A 21,790-nucleotide genomic window follows, 5' to 3' on the forward strand; every position below is an offset into this window, starting at 1 on the left:
TATATATATATATATATATATATATATATATATATATATATATATATATATATATATAGTATTTAAAAGAGTTCCAACTGTCATTCATCAAGGTCCCGTCTGACAGATGTATTGCTATGAGCCAGGAAAGTATACTAGTCCTTATATATTTAATACTCTATATTTAATACTCAATATTTCATATATTCCATAAGACAATCAATACTTCATTTCATTTTACTATTTATATTATATATTCCATATTCTATATCCCACATTAATTTAATAAGAATATAAATAAAACATAAAAAACAGATTTGGAACTCTTTTAAATAATATATTCCTCTATACACGATCATACAAAGCCCTTTTTTATATATTTTTATTTTTATTTTTATTCACACACACACACGCACGCACGCACGCACGCACACACACACACACACACACACACACACACACACACACACACATATATATATAATACATAATGGGACAAGAACACAAAACATCCAGAGAGTTAGGTGATACAAGAAGGGGACAAAATATCCATATATATATATATTTATATATTTATATCATAGCGTGGTGTCCACGCAGGTATGTACTTTCCGTTGTACTGTCTGTTTTGAGCCTCCTTAGGATTTGATATATATCTAGTACTTCACCTTCGTAGGTCTTAAATTTTGACGGAACGGTGACATGTCCGTTTTGACATACCGCGTGCCTGGAACATTTTCAGCGAGGTGAGGGGGTCTATTCTAAGCCAAACCTAATCACTGAAGCGCTCGCTCAGAATGACGTCGGTGACTAAAACCAACTGATATTCTGAGATTAGTCAAAAATATTGGGTGATATATAGAAATCTTTCAACAAATATTTGATGATATTTGATGATATTTGATGCAAAGCTAGCTAGGCTAATATTTAATCAATGTGCACATTTGAAACATTGTTAGATTAAGATATTACAGCTAACCGCTGTCCTCTTTTAGATATGCATTAAAAATTTTATACTCATCGTTATTTTAATCATAAGTTATTTCAATGCTATACTCACACACACACGCAAACACGCACGCATACACACACACGCACACATACACACACATGCACACACACACACACACACACACACACACACACACACACAACATGGATTTAGGTCTAGTGGAGCCGCCATGGATATGATCCTTAGGATCTTGTGTCTGAACATAAAGTTCATAAATGTGTGACTTCTTATTGTCCACCTTTTCATTAAACTCCCGAAAGACTTTCACGTGGTGTAGACTCTTGGTAAACGGTCGGTGTCCCCACCCCTCTTAGTTTCTGCATTTATTTGTCCAACTACACTTACATTTCTGAAAGGCTGCTTCAGCTCAAATGAAGTTCTGTCGGAAATGAATGTAGGGATCAACGGTTAGAACAGGGATAGTATGACTGCATTATTATTATTATTATTATTATTATTATTATTATTATTATTATTATTATTATTATTATTATTATTATTATTATTATTATTATTATTATTATTATTATTATCATTATTATTATTATTATTATTATTATTATTGAGTGAGAGAGCACAGCATGACATCAAATTGACGCTGGGGTAAAATGTAAAATATACGAAGTCCAGTATACCCATCATGACTACCCGTTTGACAAGGGTATACCAGGCGCATGCATCACAACCATATGTGCACGGCATGGTGATCCCATATCAAGATTAATAGCACATGAATTTGCAGGTGGGGGCCTAGTTAAAATTTTCTTCAGGTCGAGTAGCACATCTTGCTCAAAAGGTTCCTGAATAAGGGTTGTTTAAGGATGTTGAACGAAACACCCACGTTTCGAGGGGCGAATTATCCAAACCCCAAAGAATTCCCCGCAACACATGGCTATGATGCTCCTCCTCTATTTCTGCGCGTGATCAGAGATGCACATATTGTCAGCAACTAAGGGACATGCTCAACTGGTTAAGGTCAAACAACTGACAAGCAAATCTACGGTATTGAGCAGAATATTTGCTGTAGCCCATCTTTTATATCAAGTTAAAACAATGTACATGATGATACTTCCAATCAGTTTAAATGAGAAACTGCGAAAGCCACTGCCTGGTACCGCATCAGGGCGTTTATTATTATTAGTATTGTTGTTGTTGTTATTATTATTGTTGTTGCTATTATTATTATTGTTCAGTAGTTTTATTTTTATAAAGTGCTTTCACTTCACTACCGAGCGCAGCTCTGTGCGCCTTGGGTATTTGCTGTGGTTTGCTGTGGTGCTCTTATGTTTACTGTATTGAAACTGTTTTACGTAGAATGTGTGCAGTACCCAGTAGTGCAATTTTCTGTATGTTATATCCATATTTTATATGTATGTGTTGTTGTGTTTTCGTTTTTTGGGTAGAGCACTGCTGTGAAATAGGCGTGTAGGATCGAAATGTATTCCTCACGTGTCCATTTATGCCGTTTTGGTTTTGTTTGCGGGACATGAGGAACAACGTCCGGCCCTTTATTTTGAAGGTCATCGTTTTCGTAGGGTATCGGTTCGTTTATTTCTGTTGTCAGATTGTTTTGCACGTTCAGATCTTCGTACTTTTTTCGTAACAAGCTTACAGTACGCACTTCTCGGTTGTTATTCTTGGGTGGAATAATACCGGTGTTATTTAATCTGTTTGTAATTTTTTTGTACATGATGTTTTAGGGTTCGAAGATGGTCTGATTTTGATGTAACACGTGCGTTTACGATCGCTGTGCGGGTAGTGGAGGTATCAAGTTAAAATACATCATTAAATTTCAATGAGTATTACTTCCTCGGATATAGTCCAACCCTTTGTCAGCTATTTTTTGGCTCTATATTATTATTATTATTATTATTATTATTATTATTATTATTATTATTATTATTATTATTATTATTATTATTATTATTATTATTATTATTTGTATTTGCATTTAGCAGACCATTTTCTCACTGCAGAAATATATCTGCAACAGGTTTGAAATAATTACTGTCACGGTCCGTGATTTGACCACCGATCTCACGATTTGCTCCAAAATTTTAGCGACAAATATACAACCGTATTTGATACAAAAAAATCACAGTAACAGTAACTCCCTATTTATCGAAAATCGATTTTTCATTCCAATAGTAAAAAAAGTACATGTATGGATTTAGAAGCAGTAGTCTTCGTTGATTTCTTTGGGGTTATATGCATACCGTGTTAGTTTCCCAATATGTAACCGTCCATGAATGACAATTCTAGATTTTGAATGTGTGATGCGACAACAAAATGCACAGGTGAGATTATCTCTGGACATTCAACCACGTGGAGTTTCAATATTCTACAATTTTCGTCAATTATGTTTCTCTAATTGATATCCCAACCGTTTGGAAAGAATTTCCGACCTAAGACCTGAGAAAGTAAGTACTAGAAATATATTAAATCCTAGAATGGTGTGTATTAGGCTCAAACAGGCGGTGGAATGGAAAGTTTATAATGGATATTTGAAACTAAATCTAGAACTCTTGCTTAGATTCCATGTAACTATGTTATTGAATCTTTAAAATACCTAAAAACATGCATTCGTCGTTTTTATTTTAATAAAAAAAATTTTAACGCTGCATTCCGTGTTTCAGTCATGAGGCATGCTGAGATGATTTTTGCTATTTATTTCAAACGTATATAATTTATTTGAAGGAGCTCAGTTCAAGAATTTATGGTATCATTTTAATCAGACTATACCGATAATATTTGTTGCCGGTAATAATATCATTAACCTGTTCGTTAAATACACCTAACGTGCTACATGCTAAATATCCATTCATTGAGACTACAATAGTACCAATATCTGCGGCTCATTGCATACTTAGGTAATGGCTACTACGATAGCTGAAAGTTTAGTTATGCTATATTCTTTTGGCATAGATATTTCGATGCTTCTGTTTTGCACTAAACTGCTCAGCTGTTCAAATGTAAGAGTGTTTAACAATTATCGAAATAGCTAATTGTTTTCAAGTCGGATGCTTTAACAAGAGTAAAAATAAAAAATGAAACACCTGTGTGCCAATTACTCACATTAGAACACTCTCAGAGTCATGAGTTTTTTGGGGTAGGAATGTTTTTTTCTTTTTTGTAGACGCTTCTATCTTTATTCATTAATTCTTTTAGAGCTCTATCCCATATGTAACCTCCTCGAATTTATTCTCACATTTCCTTTATTCTAATTGCAGGATAAAATCATAAGAGCACCATTATTTTATTGTCAACTCGAAATTCTGTTATCAATCAGGAGCATTCTTAATTGTATCATACTTTGCTGCTAAACATGGTAAGTTTGTAATTATGTTTTCCTTTTTGTATTATTTTCACTTTTTAAGTTTTTCCGAGGTGCTAAAAACAAGAAAAAGAAGATTGTCTCTTCAGAATGTTCCTTGTTTTGTATCATATACATATTTCATATTTGTTTTATAAATTATTATTTCCAAATCGTCGTATACATCAATCATTGATGTAATTATTCCAAAGCACAATCGCCGATTGATTCATTATTCCATTTAGAATTATTTTATATGTTGCTCGAATGCAACTAAAAAGGATTTCATTGAAAAATATCGACATCTTTCGAGTGACTTGATCTTTACAAACCTTTGATACTAATTTAAGAATAGCTAATATAAATAAACATTGCCATTCATTTTTTAAGAGACTTTGAATCGGGCGTCACGAAGTTGCCACATTTTCTAAATTTTAGTAATCTGTATTTGAAATTAAGGAATAACAAAAGGTGTACAATGCACACACACACACACACATACACACACACACACACACACACACAAACACACACACAAACACACACACAAACGCACACACGCACACGCATGCATGCAAGCGCGCATGCACACACATACACACGAACACAGACACGCACACAGACGTGCATGCACGCACACACGGACACACACACACACACACACATACACACACACACACACGTTTTTGTTCTTACCTATTACGAGATGTTTATAGTTTCTAGTCTGTGTTAATCATGTCCAGCATTATTTTATTTATTATATAATCTGACCATATTCCACTAATTCATTTCCAACTTTGATAACGCGGTTAATTTTCAAATTAATAAGCAAGCAAATTTACACACTATATAAGTAAAGCCAAATATTTGATAAGCGCACTGTTAACTTGCTAATCCTAACTTTACGTATATACTTCCTCAAAGATCTTTAAAAACTAGCAAACTAAGTACAAACAGAATTGCTCAAAATTGCAACTGCACTAAACGACTGTCTCTACATTCAACTTCTATGGTAAAATATGTAATGAAAAATTCAAACAAATGTCATATTTAAAATACATATAGAAATTACATTAAACTGTGTCCAGACATGTTTTGTTCAACAACTTTCTCAGTATAAGTAGGAATAAAGATATTTGTCTAACTCGATACATATCGTAACTGAAATAAATATGAAGCGTTCTCTAGACACCAACAGGTCTCAAATTTGTATTAACATTACACATTTTTAGGCGATGTGTTATTAAGGAAATTCAGCATATCGTCACACAATCATCTATATAAATACTTCAGGCTGGTGACATACCAAACTCAATAACATTTCTATTAATGCTTATGTTATTTAACTAGATATAAAAACTTATTCGAAGAGAAACATTCATTTATGCATATCCGTAAATCATGCAAAATGATTTTGGTAGCATGTCAGGCAAAATGCTTAACGGTATTTCGTCCGTCTTTACATTCTGAGTTCAAATTATTCCGGAGCTGACCTTGTCTTTCAGCTTTAAGGGACCGATAAAAGAAGGACCAGTCGAGTACTGGGGTCAATGTAATCGACCTAGCCCCACCCCGGACTTCCTGGGGTGGGCTAGGTCCCAATATTTGAAACCAATAGTACTATGTTTGTATTAATTTCTTATTCCAATCGATTCCATAAATTGCTTAACTTCATACACATGGAATGAGTTTAAGGAAAAACAAATTTTAAAACAAATAATAAGTATAAAAAATAAGGAAGACTTCTGCAAAATTTGACAAAACAACAGAACAAACTCACAAGCTATCCATATCGTAAACAGGACGATAATTAATAGCAAAATTCGCATTTAATGCATTAATTTCACTCTTCTTTCCATATCTGTTAACCCGTAAACTTTTCCTTTGTTTTCCTTCGTTTGTTACGCTTCTCTCTTGTTCACGATACGATAATTTTTCTCGATGCTTGAAACGGTAGGTTCCACATATGTTTGTGAGTATCTGTACTAGGATAATGCATGAAAATCTGTCACGGTTGTAGTAGCGATAAAAACATATTTGCGTGTATCGTAAATAGGGTTTTTAATAATATATTAAAATAGTATTGTCAAAATGACGTTGTTTATAACTTTTTTTCTGTAATTGTTATTCACAGTCAACACATACCCCTTATTCTTCATTGCTGGAGTGCACAGCCACTTGCACGTAAATTTCACGAGTAGGCTGTTCCGTTTATCGGATCAACTGTAACCCTCGTCGTCGTAATCGACGGAGTGCCACGACGAGATAGAACAACTAAAAAACTTTTGACACAGGAACAAGCTTTACATATTTTGTTGTAGTAGGTGTTGCTTTATTTTATCACATATTGGACCTGATCAGAAAGAGTTGCGACCAAAAATTTCAATCCGTGTCCATCTCATCTATTTTTCTGGAATTATGAACCCATTACTACATTACTCTTCACACAACTACTTCTTAGAAGCATTTGTGAAAATTATCTGTGTGTAGGTTTTTTTTCACTATCTCGCAGGTTATTTTGTAACACACGAGTGTAAATTATCTTCCGAAATCAAAATACGAATAATAAACAAAACAATAACATATGTAGCCCATATTTTCGCATATATTATTTTGGAAAAAGAAAATTTCATTAAAAACACTAAAAAATTGTTGAGTAATTTTATAAACCGAGAAAGTAACAACAATCTCTAAAATGTAAAAATATTGCAAAGATAACTTAGATTTTAAAACATAAATTTCCATTCTTCGAAAATGAACAAGGAAAAGGTATGAGCGAAACTTTCATGGGAGCGTTGTATGTTCAAGATGTAGATTTAAATAGAGAGAAAATCACAACTAAAGGTTTTAATTATTATCGATTACTTAGCACGATTCTGAAAAACATATACAACAAATAGTAGATCTTTAAAAAAATTAGGGTAAACTTTCGTGGCTTCTCCTCTCCAGCAGAAAGACAAAAAATAAGAAAAAAGAAACAAAAAGTCAACTGCAAATTACAAGTATTCATGATTTACAAAGCATGCAGAGAGAAAGCATAATTAAATTCCTATAACCTTTATCACATATTGACAAAAAACATAATCGAACTATCTAACTATATATATATATATATATATATATATATATATATATATATATATATATATATATAAATATACATATATGCATATATATATATATAGATATTTTATATATAAACATTTATATATATAATTATACATATAATTATATATATATATATACACGAAAACACATGTTTATAAATACAAAACATAGATACACGTAAACATTTTTTCCCAATAATTTTACTCTATTCTTGAAACCATTAAAGTTTTGAACTTTCATTCAATTAGTTAATGTTGCAACGGACACTTTCAAAACCAAATGTTACTTGAACGAAACGAACCTTATTACAACATATTGAAAATATAAACAAGAATTGGAAATTGATTGTAGTTTGAAATATTCAATAGATTTTGAGTTCTATTGAATTTATTGAATTACTAATTTATACTTTGTAATACGTTTGTTAAAAAAAACCCCATATAAATACGATATATTACATGTATGTGTACACACATTATTCATACACATGATCAACAGGCTTACTCTTCTTTCTTAGTATTTCTGTTTCTATTTAAACTACTCACTCATCTAGTATGTCTGTATATATATATGAGTGTGTGTGTGTGTGTGTGTGTGCATAAATGCGTATATATATATATATATATATATATATATATAAAGAGAGAGAGACGGGGACAAAGAGCGAGAGTGACAAATAGAAAAAATGAGGGATAGCCTGACGTATGTAAACACGCTATTAACTTCACTCACCACCTTCAACAGTACCACCTTCAATAAATGTCTATGTTGAGTTTCATCAAGATGATTAACAATACCAAATGACATACATTGAATTATACGCAAATATAAATACCTAAATATACACCCATACATTAACACATGCACAGAAACAAACAGAAACACACAGAAACACACACACACACACACACACACACACACATACACACGCACACACACACACGCACACACACACACACAACACACACACACACATAAACACACACACACACACACACACACACACACACACACACACACACACACACACACACACACACACACACACACACACACATATGGTTACAAGAAAATATATTAAAATATGTTTGCAAAAAATACATGAATTTAAAAAAAAATCTTCAGTAGCAAGTAATCGAAGTTGAATGGCCAATTTTTCGAAAAATACATTTAAAAAATAATTGACATTTTCAAACGTGAATGACACACAATTTTAAATATATCATAGTTATTAAGTGTTCAAGTATTTACGTATCATATGCTTTTAATAGTAAAGTGTCTATAAAATGAAAGCATTCACATCATTTCTTAGAAAAATAATTGTAAATATATAAATATATATAACTGCAACAATACGATTGCAGAATATATATATGGTGGATGCAATCATAAATGTAAATATAGCTTATATAACACAAATAATAGCAACCTCTTACACTCTCTTTCTTTCACTCTCTCTCTCTCTCTCTATCTCTGTACACACAGCAGATGCACACACACAGACATGCGCATACATACATATATATATATATATATATTGCTTATATATTGCTTATATATATATATATATATATATATATATATATATATATATATATATATATATATATATATATATATACGCATATATATGCAGAGTCCACCATAAGTAACTATATATTTTCTTTTACATGTAACTTTGTTGATACTTAGTCAATTTTTCTATTTTATGTCATTTGAAAGCTGAAATCTTATATTTTTATTTCCTTTTTTCCCCCTTATTTCAGATATACTGTTATATCGGTTATGTCCACCCGATTAACAAATGAGCAAAAGATTGCGGTTTTTAAATGGTTCTGCACAAAACTATCTGGCTATGCTACAGAAGCTGTTTTGCCGTTATTACAACCGCTGGATGGAGCAGAGGGTCTGTACTTTCAGCAGGACGGGGCACCGGCCCATTATGCTACGCTTGTGCGAGATTGGCTGGACGCTAACCTGCCCTGTCTATGGATTGGCAGGCGAGGACCGCTTGAGTGGCCGTCTCGTTCGCCGGATTTGACCCCACCTGACTTTTTCCCGTGGGGCGTTCTCAAAGAGAAAGTCTACTCAACAAAGCCTCGCAATATTGCTGAACTTAAGGAACAAATTCAAGCTGCCAGATAACTTTGTGCAGAACCATTTCAAAACCGCAATATTTTCTTCTTTTGTTAATTGGGTAGACATAATAAATATAACAGTATATTTGAAATGGGGGGGGGGGGGAGGGGTAGAAATAAAACTATAAGATTTCAGCTTTCAAATGGCATATGAAATAGAAAAATTGAATAAGTATCAACAGTTACAAGTAAAAGAAAATATATAGTTCCTTATGGCGGACTCTGTATGTTTACTTTTATTCTTTTATTCGTTTCAGTCATTTGCTGCAGCCATGCTGGAGCACCACCTTTAGTCAGACAAATCGACCCCAAGACTTATTCTTTGTAAGCCTAGTACTTATCCTATCAGTCTCTTTTGCCGAACCGCTAGGTTACGGGGGCATAAACACACCAACATCTGTTGTCAAGCGATGGTGGGGGACAGAGGCACACAAACATACACACATACATACATACATACATACATATATATATACACACACACACACACACACACATATATATATATATATATATATATATATATATATATATATATATATATATATATATACGACGGGCTTCGTTCAATTTCCATCTACCAGATCTACTCTCAAGGCTTTGGTCGGCCTGATGCTATAGCAGAAGACACTTGCCGAGGATAATTTTATAATTTTGCTAAACCAGAGAATAAAAGTAGGACTCTAGATTAAAAGGTATAATGAATAAACGCTCTAATTGTTCAAAACAAATTTATAACATTCCCATATTATCATAAATCGAGCATAGATATATATTAAAACATCAGGACATCCAATGGAAAAACCCAATAGTATAAAATATACACATATATACGAATAAAAAGGGATAAAATCTAAAAGGATAATACGAGTGAAGTCGAATGAAGAAAAATATATGGGTTAATTTAATACATGATAAAAGCGACTAAAGATTTAAGGCAATGAAACTAAAATGATATAAATATAAATATAAATATAAAGGGCAAAGTGTTAGCCAGGAAAGAGTCCATTCAAATCCATCTCTTCGATACTTTCAAAAGACGTTGCCTCTATTCGGCAAAGTAAAATTAATTAAGGAAATCCAAAGGCAATGACCTTTTCTTCAGGAGAAAATTTGCGATAGTCTCATATTTCTGGTTGTCAAAGGAATCGTTTGACGAAGAGAGGTAACGTCTTTTGAAACTATCGTAGAGTTGGATTGAATCGACTCTTTTCTGGTTACCACTTTGCCCTAGCTATTTCTATTTCTATTTCTATTATTTTAGTTTCATTGCCTTAAATTTTTAGACGCTTTTATTATGCATTAAATTAATCCATATATTTTTTTTTCTTTGGACCTCACTCGTATTACACTTTTAGGTTTTATCATCTTTAATTCGTATATATGAGTATATTTTATATTATTGGGTTTTACCATTGGATGTCCTGATGTTTTAATATATATTTATGTTCGAGTTATGATAATATAGGAATGTTATGAAGTTGTCTTGACCATTTATGGCGTTTATTCATTATACCGTGCAATTATATATATATATATATAATCAGTTCTCAAGGCAATAAAAAAACGCTATGAAAATGACCGGTAATTTCCCTTTGTTTAACCGTCATTTTAACAGCATTTTTTGATTGCCTTGATAACTGGCAAGATGCCGGAGCAGATTTCCGCGCCGATATCCGAAACTCAGAGTTTTATTACGGCAACCCAATAAATGTCACATATTATATTTGGCATCAAGTACTACAGGAATGCCCGCACGGGTCGCCATTGCATGGTGCCAAAGGTACCGTCCACTGCATCTCACATAAGAACGAGATACTGTAGCAGCCTCGGTTTCAGAGGACCTCAGCTCTTCAATGCCCTGCCAAAACATTTGAGAGACATGCAAGACATGGATGCGGAGGTCTTCAAGACAAAGCTTGACGCTTTCCTCTCCACAATACCAGACGAACCAATGGCTCGTAATGAGACGCAGTTTAGGGCAGCTGTGTCAAATTCTCTTATACACCAGATGTGCCATCAAAACTCTTGATTGGACCATGTCAGGTGGGGGAGAAGAGCCATGCAAGGAACGTGAAAATCACGGTGGTGCACCAGCATGACCGCAGCCACTTGGCTGAAACACACACACACATATATATATATATATATATATATATATATATATATATATATATATATATATGTATGTATATATATATATATATATATGTATGTATATATATACATATATATATATACGTGTTCACACACATCCACACAAACACACAAACCCAATATATGTGTATGTACATATATATATATATATATATATATATATATATATATACATACATACATACATATATATATATATATATATATATATATATATATATATATATATATATATATATATATATATATATATATATATATATATATATATATATATATATATATATATATATATATACATACATACATACATATATATATATATATATATATATATATATATATATATATATATATATATATATATATATATATATATATATATATATATATATATATATATATATATATATATGCAGGGCAGGGAATCGTCAATTAGTAATAAAATTAATAATTAACAATTTTGCCGGGTAGCTCAGTATGAAAAAACCTTTACTCTTCTCTGCTGTTTTTTGTTCTGTGTGTATCAAAAATATCGCTATCAATCTGGAGTAATAATTTGTAGTTTTGAAATCAGTAGTTCTTTTATTGCCATTTCTGAATTCTCAGTATGTTGGAGAAGCAGGTTACTGTCAATCCCTATATATTTATGATTATATATATATATATATATATATATATATATATATATATATATATATATATATATATATACTATATAGAATCCAGTGTGTGCATCTTACAGATAGCTCCAAAGAAACTTATAAGCATTGAAAGCAATTAAAATTATTATTATCTGACTTGAATGAGTCATTCACCTCTTTCATTGAACTCGTAGTTTGTGCTATGAGCAATACTAAACATAAATCTCTATTTATTGTAAGAGACATCAATTAGAGTTGAAACCCAATAGAGTTACTTTCAACAGTATTTCACTTGTTAACTTACAATTAAGCATATTGTACAATAACGTTTAGAGGTATAAACGAAGAAATTGTATATAATAAATCATAAACTTCAGGTAGTTTCATAATACGATATCAGACAGTGAAGCGAAATGTAAGGAGTGAGAATTAAAGAAAGTAATAGTAGGATATAAAAGACGAATTTTAGAAAATAGAAAGACAGAAGTGTTTGCCTGAAAATTCTAAAATGGGTTATCTGCATCTCAATTCTTGTTGGCCAGATCTTGATGCATGTGTGCAGCTTCTGATTTGATATTCTGATATATCTCTGGTATCTGTGAGTTACTCAGAATTAGTAGTTTACTTCTACAGTGCCGGGGCCATATAATTTAGTTCCATATACTCTTTTACTCTTTACTCTTTTACTATTTTACTTGTTTCAGTCATTTGACTGCGGCCATGCTGGTATACCGCCTTTAGTCGAGCATATCGACTCCAGAACTTATTCTTTGTAAACCTAGTACTTATTCTATCGGTCTCTTTTTGCCGAACCGTTAAGTTACGGGGACGTAAACACACCAGCATTGGTTGTCAAGCTATGGTGGGGGGACAAACACAGATACACAAACACACATACATATATACATATACATATATACGACGGGCTTCTTTCAGTTTCCGTCTACCAAATCCACTCACAAGATTTTGGTCGGCCCGAGGCTATAGTGGAAGACACTTGCCCAAGGTGCCACGCAGTGGGACTGAACCCGGAACCATGTGGTTTGTAAGCAAGCCACTTACCACACAGCCACTCCTACGCCTATATATATATTTTTTCACAGCTTCTCAATTTAAGACTTCCCTATAATTTAATAATTTTTCAACAATCCTTTGATGAAAAAAGCTGTTGACAGCTTTATCAAGATTATATCCAAAATAATTTGTGAATTTTATTATATTCTTTTAGTCTGTTCTAAAAGAAGAGAAATTGTTGTGAAATCAGCTTTTAAATGACCCATCTCTCACACTCTCACAGGGATATATCAATTTTGAGTGGTGCCAATGTTTATGTATATATATATTTAAACTTCTCTCCACATACCATGCCTTTTGTATTGCAGAATCCCTCCAACCGAAACGTAGTGATTTCCCTACAAAAACAACCAGCCTCCCCATTGCACTATATTATTCGATTCACATTCGCTGTACAACTGAAACAAACCAATTTTGTAATTTTTATGGCGAAGATACCTGCTAATTTATTAATGTTAGTGAAACGTAAGTTAGACATTATATTAAGGGAGGAATAGGTATAGGACCACTTGATATCATAACAGCATTTCCTGTAAGGAATCATGCACTGTGAATATATAGGATTTACTCCACTAGCATCGTTGTAGCAGCGTTCAATTTTTATAGGCCACATTCAAGATAGTTCTCTTGACATAATTTGTTAGATCATTACTTACTACAGGCGTTTATGTACTGTAATAACCTACGCTTACGTCAGTTGATTTTTTGGTTGGTTTGATAAAGGTTAACATTAGCTAGTATTTAGATTTGGTGCAATACCGAGGATATTCAACGTTTAATTAATTTCTGGTAATTTTAAGTATGAATAATCTGAATATCTGTGTTAGATCCTCATTCTCTTCTATGAAGTAAGTACATTTGCATTTTTATAAATAGCTAACACATACTCTCCGTACAGGCTAAAATAACAGAAAGGAATTTTCTGTTTACTATATCGAATATATATAATATTTTTGGGTAGCAAACTATCTGCGTCATCAAACAATCACATGCTTACATAAAAAGAACTGTGCAGGTCATATTTCTTGACCCAAACTGAGACATTATCCAAAAGCCGACTCTTTCGCGCATACTTTACAATGATGTCACTTTTATCTAATGTGCTATACATCTTTGTAAAGTATATTGCTTTATTTAAAAACTCTTTAGAGATCGTTGGATAAACATCAAGAATATCACGCTGAGTAATTTTCACATTGTTTATATTAATAATTTATCCCATTAATATATATTTACATTAGTGATGTATTACAGGACGATGTTGCTAATAATTCCGTTGATTTTATTAATCTTCATTTGATTATTATTCTTAGTTTAGTTACGATGAATAATAAATAAAGATTAATAAAAAGATCGGAATCATTAGCAATATCGTTCTATAATACAACACTAACGTAAATATACACTAATGGAATAAAGTTATTAATAAAAACAATGTGCGATTACTCAACTTGACACTATTATCTATGAATTTTAAAGAAAGCGTATGTCTATATATCATGCAGTGTATACGAAAGGAAAAAAAAATTAGAACTAAACATTAATTTAATTCGTTTTTAAATAAATTTTACGCCAACATATTTTGATAAAAACTAGTTTATGACATTAACATAATTTATCCCCCATTGTACACTCTAAGTTTTTTTCACTCTGGGATTCACGAAATTCATTGTTCAAACAGATTTGTTTGAACATTCGAAACTGAGAAACTTATGATTGAAATAGCTGTAGATTCTAATAATTCTTTGAACTATAGTCATGAGGCCTAAAATTTGGGTGGAAGGGGTTAGTCGATTATATCAACTCCAGTGCTCCACTCATACTTATTTTATCAGCTCCGAAAGGATGGGAGTCAAAGTCGACCTCGGAGGAATTTGAACTCAGAACAGAAAACAGGAAGAAATGCCACTAAATATTTTATTTTTCCGGTAATGATTCTGCGAGATCGCTGCTTTATCTCTAAACTCTATTATGTATATATGTGTGCGAAATTATATATATAAAGATAGATAAATATAGATATGCATATAGGGAGTGTTTTGTTTTTGTTATTCATTTTTGAACTATCATTTTCTGTTCTATTTACCTCCTGTTTACAAATATTTTCATAATTGTATAATTTTAATTTTGAACTGGATACTTATTCTCTTACGAAAGCTTTCATTATTTTCCTTTGCATTGTAGGTCTCTCTCGTTCAGTATCTATTCTCGAATAATCATTGTTTCACTCCTTATATATGTGTGTCTGATTCTTTTGTTATACCTAAACCCTCTCTAATTTTTTCCCTCTGTCTTACTATAATCGCTATAATTTATGTTTTCTTAATTATTTATTTACAAAGCTTATTTCTCGTCACATCACAATAATAGATTTCTAAAGATAGTTGGCAGCAAAATGTTTTTATTTTAAGTGTTTAATATTTTCATGTATATAATTTTGATCCAGTCATAAAAAAAATACATATTTAGAAACACTATGTAGAGGCTTCGAATCAAAATTTCAAATAGCCGATATTTGGATTTGTTGAAGATTCAAGTTAATATTTGGAGATGCATTTTAATTGTATTTGTTTTATAATTTCATTTAATATTACATTAAAGTTGTCAGCCTGGAGGACAAAACACCATTAAGAATTATTCTTGTGGGAATTATGATGCATATTGTATAAAAAAATTACTACTACTACTACTACTACTACTACTACTACTACTACTTCTGCTGCTGCTGCTGCTGCTGCCACTACTACTACTACTACTACTACTATTACTACTACTACTACTACTACTACTACTACTACTACTACTACTACTACCACTACTGCTGCTGCTGCCCCTGCAACTGCTACTACTGCAACTGCTACTACTGCAACTGCTACTACTGCAACTGCTACTACTGCAACTGCTACTACTGCTGCTGTACTACTACTAGCAGTACTACTACTACTACCACCACCACCACCACCACCACCACCACCACTACTACTACTACTACTACTACTACTACTACTACCAACACCACTGCTGCTGCTGCTTGTGATGATGATGAGGAAAAGGGGGAGGAAGGGAGGGAGGTTGATGAAGATACCGGTGACGAGGAGTATAATATGGGATGAAGTATCCCCATTTTGTCTGGTGTAAATTCAGATACGGAAGAAAAATGATCTTCCACCACTATATTATACTGGATATATGTACCCTACTTAACATGTCATATATTCTTTACTTTGTGGAAGCAATTATTCATCATAATACAAGCATATATGCATTCAATCATACATATATGCATAAAATCATGCATGTATACTAACGTTCATAGAGACATGCATACCATCTGGGTTAGTGCTGCTGTTATATAAGCGACCATTCTTTACCATAAGATTTTTATCTTTAAGAGTACTCCAGTATAGGGCCAGTAGAATTGTGAGTTATGAGGTCAATAAGAGCAAGTCTCAGTTGTCCTGTAAATTCCCGTTCTTCTACTTAATTACTACAGTTCATTACTAATTGAATATTTTGACATCTAGGATACAATGAAATAGGGGCATTAGAGGGGAAATAAGTGCTTAGTTTCAGAATAAAATGAGGACAATGACAATTTAGAACAATAATGTAAAATGATTCAGCCACAAGTCTGATAAATATTTTCACCCGATATGAAGCCTACAGCGATGTCTCACATAGGGTGAAAATATTAAATACAAATATGGGAAGATTTCTATTTAAACAGTTAAAATGGTCGGTAAAGCAGGATATTGACAAAACTAAAAATACGTATATTTTAAATAAATACGTTATTAAACACGCATAGAACTAATACACCAGTAGTTGAAATTCGGTTTTCAAGTTCCGCAATGAAATTCTACACAAAAGTAAATGATTGAATTTTGATGAAGAAGATGTATTTCTGCAATTAGCCAAGAAGGCATCTTAACATTAATCATCAGAAATAAAAGAAAATGCAGAATATTCGGAAATGAAATATATAATAGTTGAATGAGAACAATAACATTCGAGAAGAATAAAATATTTTTTAAAACTAGATTTCTAAACATAAAACTTGCGTAAATTTTAAGTATAATTGAAGCTCAAGAGAAAAGTACCAAATAATGAATTTCCGTTAATGGCTTTAGAATGCAAATTAATTTGACACGTAATTCAGCATTATGGATCACTTTATGAATAATATCATTAAAAAGCGATAGATTCTGTTCTTTCAGCTGTTTTTCCAGCTCACTATTTTTATATTACATCATCGTATAAAAATATGAATGCATATAATCCTTAATCTAAGAGAAAGGAAAATTCATATAAATTCATGTTTACATATGAGAAATCTAAGTAACCAATATAAAAAGCTAAAGTATATAATTATATACATTACAAAAACAATGGTAAGTAAGCAATTGTGTACGCTCACTCATACATACATACATACATACATACATGCACAATCGGTCTATCTCTCTCTCTCTCTCTCTCTCTCTCTCTATCTATCTATCTATCTATCAACGTCCCTATATGGTTGTTTGTTATGGCCAGTCAGACAGTGACCGTTGGTTTTGCACCTATAAAGCACTTAGCTGTATAGGCAACCTGCCCGACTTCAATTGCCGGAGGCACATAATTTGCTGCAACTGGAGAGAGAGAAAAACGTCAGTTGATTTTATAAAAGAAAATAAAACATCGGAACGAAACTGTACTGGTAAAGTCTTGGGCGGTGCGGAGTTACCCCCTTTACATCTGTTCCAGCGGTATCCACTTCCATTTTCGAAGTTAGTAGCGTTTTCATAGACGGCAAATGGAGAATTCCATTTTTGCAATAGGATGAGGGTATTTAGTAAACATCTCTTTTTCGGAATTTAAAAAAAGGCATCCGGATCAAGTGAGTTTTTCAGGATCCTTGCCCATTCAGCCAAGCAAAGCTTACATCATTTACTCCCGTTCAGATATTTAACCCCAGTCATTCAAGGTGTCTCCATTTAATTATGTGTGGCGTACTCTCCTCTTTTAACCGTTATGCGTAGCTGGGCAGGGACGGGATGTTGCGCCTGTTTGGTATCTTAATGGTAGACTTGTGGTTACTCAGACGCTGCTTGAGCGGGCCGGCTGTAGACTCGGCATATTCTCGTATCAGTGCTCTTGCGCTAGTGGTGTTACAGCTATCGTTAACGCTGCTGATGTTGCTGTTACAGCTAGGCCCGATGTTGGTGTTGTCATTGTTGTTGCTGCTATTGCTGGTGCTGCTGTTGTAACTATTGGTATTGTTGCGGTGGCTACCGCAGCTGCTGCACGGGCAGCTGGCGTGACCGCCGCCGCCGCTGCCGCTGCAATTGCTGTCGCTCTTGTTGTTATCGTCGGTTGTGTTGTTGGTGCCGTGGCTGTTGTCGATGCCACTATGGTCGCCAATGCTGGTCATCGCCTCAGCCTCATACAGTGTACTCCCGGAGTCGCATCGCCATCCCACCCCAACCCTAGACATTCATTATAGGGCCTGCATGAGCATCCTGTCTCTGCTCGTGGCTTAGGGATCCTCATTAATACGTTTTTAACACTGGGCATACATTTGAAAGGGATCCTCGAATTGCAGAGAGGTGCTCATATAATTGAAAAAATATATATAACAAAATCAATCTCATTTGAGCGATGGTGGTATTTACGTAAAAAGATAGAACAAAATAACACATAATTAAGAAGTTAGAAACCACTTTTGCCATATAGTGGAGGAAGTGTGACATCAGAAATAAAATAAGATCAACTGCAATAATATGAACATCTTGAAGGTTTCCTTACCTCTGGCATTGGCATTGTCGTTTATGATATTATTGTTTATGACTTATATGTTTAAGCTTGAGTACCACAGAACCTGTCAACTTGTTTGGAGGAATGAAATGTATATCGTATACGCAAAGTATTCAGAGAAATTGAACAGGGATTAATTGGATTCCACTCGAAGAAGCGCCCACAAATGGTTGTTGCTGAACAGTATTCAACTGTATAAAAATTATAAAGAATTTTCTATATTGGTATTTGAATATAAACTCAGCAATTTTAAATTGTGGTGTGTGGTGCACGAACAATTTTATGATATCCTATTAAAACCTCTTATCCTCCATTCTCGTGTCATATCATTTTGGTATTAATCTTATGTAAAGAGGAGTTTCGCATGTCTATCCAGCACTGTAATATACCCCACGGTTGGATATTATGTGGTAGTCAAATGATATAAGAGCTCTTAAATGCACGCTACGCGGTTTTCACTCGCATTATACTTTATATACTTGCGTACATAGACATACACACACACATACACACACGCACTCAAAGACACACACACATACACGCACTCACAGACACACATACATACACACACCTACACACACACACACACACACATACACACACACACACACACACACACACACATATATATATATATATATATATATATATATATATATATCTGTGAATATTTGTATGCTTATTCCTAAACGTCAATGCGTTAGAATCGTCTACAGAATTTATATATGTTACCATGATTTCCAATATTTACACCTTTCATATTTCTTCGTCTCACTTTGATATCGCTGACGCTATAAAATCACCTGACATTTATGTTCCATCTAAAATATTCGAGAAGAAAGATCAATAAATCTCCAAACCAACATTTCTGAATCGTTTCCTTAAAACTAAAGGTCCGACACTGATAAGTGGTATTTCAGAATATCTGTTCATAAATACGTACACTCAAACACACGCTATGACAGATAGTGCATACACACACACGCGCACACACACACATGCACGCACAAATACACATACACGCATGTACAAATATATGGCTGTTAACCGCTTCTCATGCTCTCCTTTTCTCTTCCTCCCAGACATTGTACATGTATATGTACGTGTATGAAAATATATATATATATTTACTTATATATATGTGTGTGTGTGTGCGTGCTTTCGGACGCATTCACGCACCGTGCTATAATAGCCAAGTTATATTATAGGACTATATATTGTTATACAAAAGCAATAAACTTCAGTTACCATTGATGAGATTGTGGAAGAGCGAATGAACATCACTTATAAATCATAGAATAAATAATCCGAAGCATCACAAATGTGACAATGTTTTGGAACACTCGGGTTTTTCATTTATTTATGTATACCCATATTATTTTTGTTTTATAGATGTTTTTCACTTTTTGTTAATGTATCAATACAATGCATTTAATTTGCCATATGAGTAATTCATAAGGCAACCTCTAAATGTGACCTGAGCAAAATGGCCAAGTCGACGGCACATTGCTTATTAAAGAAATCGTCCTGCGATCGAAACTCGAATTAAACTTTTACCATACATTCAAAATAACATAAGCAAGTATTACAAATTTGTACTCAGAATAATGTGTGAATATAAGGAATTACTTTTCGTAATGAGATAAAAGACGAAGGCGGTTTACACAGCCTTGGTCTTTTTTTCTCATTACGAAAAGTAAATCCTTATATATATATATATATATATATATATATATATATATATATATGGGAGAATTTACGAAGAAAACAACAACAGACGAGGACAGGTGGTGTAAACAACAAAAGGATGTATTAGTTAAACGCTCGGGAATAGAGAAAGTCTTTAACGTTTCGAGCTACGCTCTTCAACAGAAAGAATAAGGAGAAAAACAAGGAGAAAAAAATGAATGTCGTGGTCAGCGATCTATCATGGCGTGTGCGTGTGTGTGTGTGTGTATGTGTGTGTGTGTGTATGTGTGTGTGTGTGTGTATGCATATATATGTATGTGTATATATACATATATATATATATGTATTTTTACTTTTATCTTATTTGATTTGTGTGTTTTTGTGGATGTAGTTAAATGGGTAGATGGAGCTCCAAGGTTTAATAAAACCATGGTGAAGGCAATCTGTCTAGGAGAAGGTAACTCCGAATTCATATCTTTCACTGATGTCTTGCAGTTGGCTTGTGGTTGGACAAAGACTGGGAGAAGGACACTGATATAAAAGCACTGGAGAGGTTCAACTCTGGGATAATAAAACATGCAACCTCCACAATCACCCGGTCATCTTGCCTTGGCTTATCGCTGGATATCAGATTTGGGGGAGGACTGGGTGCTATACGTGGCTTTGATATCTAAATGCACAGATATCTCTCCAAGTCCCAAGGCGATGGAATAGTGGTGACATGTGCAGGCTTAACGAGGTGGGAGCGCATAGTCACGAATCTGCACGTGGGCGGTTCAGGGGCCATCTAACGTCGCTGCATTGTTAAAAGAACAGCAGCATGCTTCAGCAAGGTCGAGATCACCTGATCAGCCTTCTCTATAGAGCGATCCTGGTC

General features: G+C 33.4%; 1 protein-coding gene across 4 annotated transcripts in view; it reads left to right on the plus strand.

The window, feature by feature from the left end:
- LOC106867458 (putative G protein-coupled receptor 139) overlaps positions 1–21,790 on the plus strand; it is a 407,204-nt gene that overhangs the window by 295,643 nt on the left and 89,771 nt on the right. For all 4 annotated transcript variants that reach the window (XR_001409149.3, XR_008265624.2, XM_014912337.3 and 1 more), the window contains one exon: positions 4,222–4,319. Coding sequence is in view for 2 of the 4 variants with exons in the window: in XM_014912337.3 (XP_014767823.1) it covers positions 4,317–4,319 (3 nt within the window). In the remaining 2 variants the exon portion in view is untranslated. The remainder of the gene's footprint in view (positions 1–4,221; positions 4,320–21,790) is intronic.

This window comes from Octopus bimaculoides, chromosome 15 (assembly GCF_046866305.1).
Source record: "Octopus bimaculoides isolate indiv1 chromosome 15, ASM4686630v1, whole genome shotgun sequence".
Classification (NCBI taxonomy): Eukaryota; Metazoa; Mollusca; class Cephalopoda; order Octopoda; family Octopodidae; genus Octopus; species Octopus bimaculoides.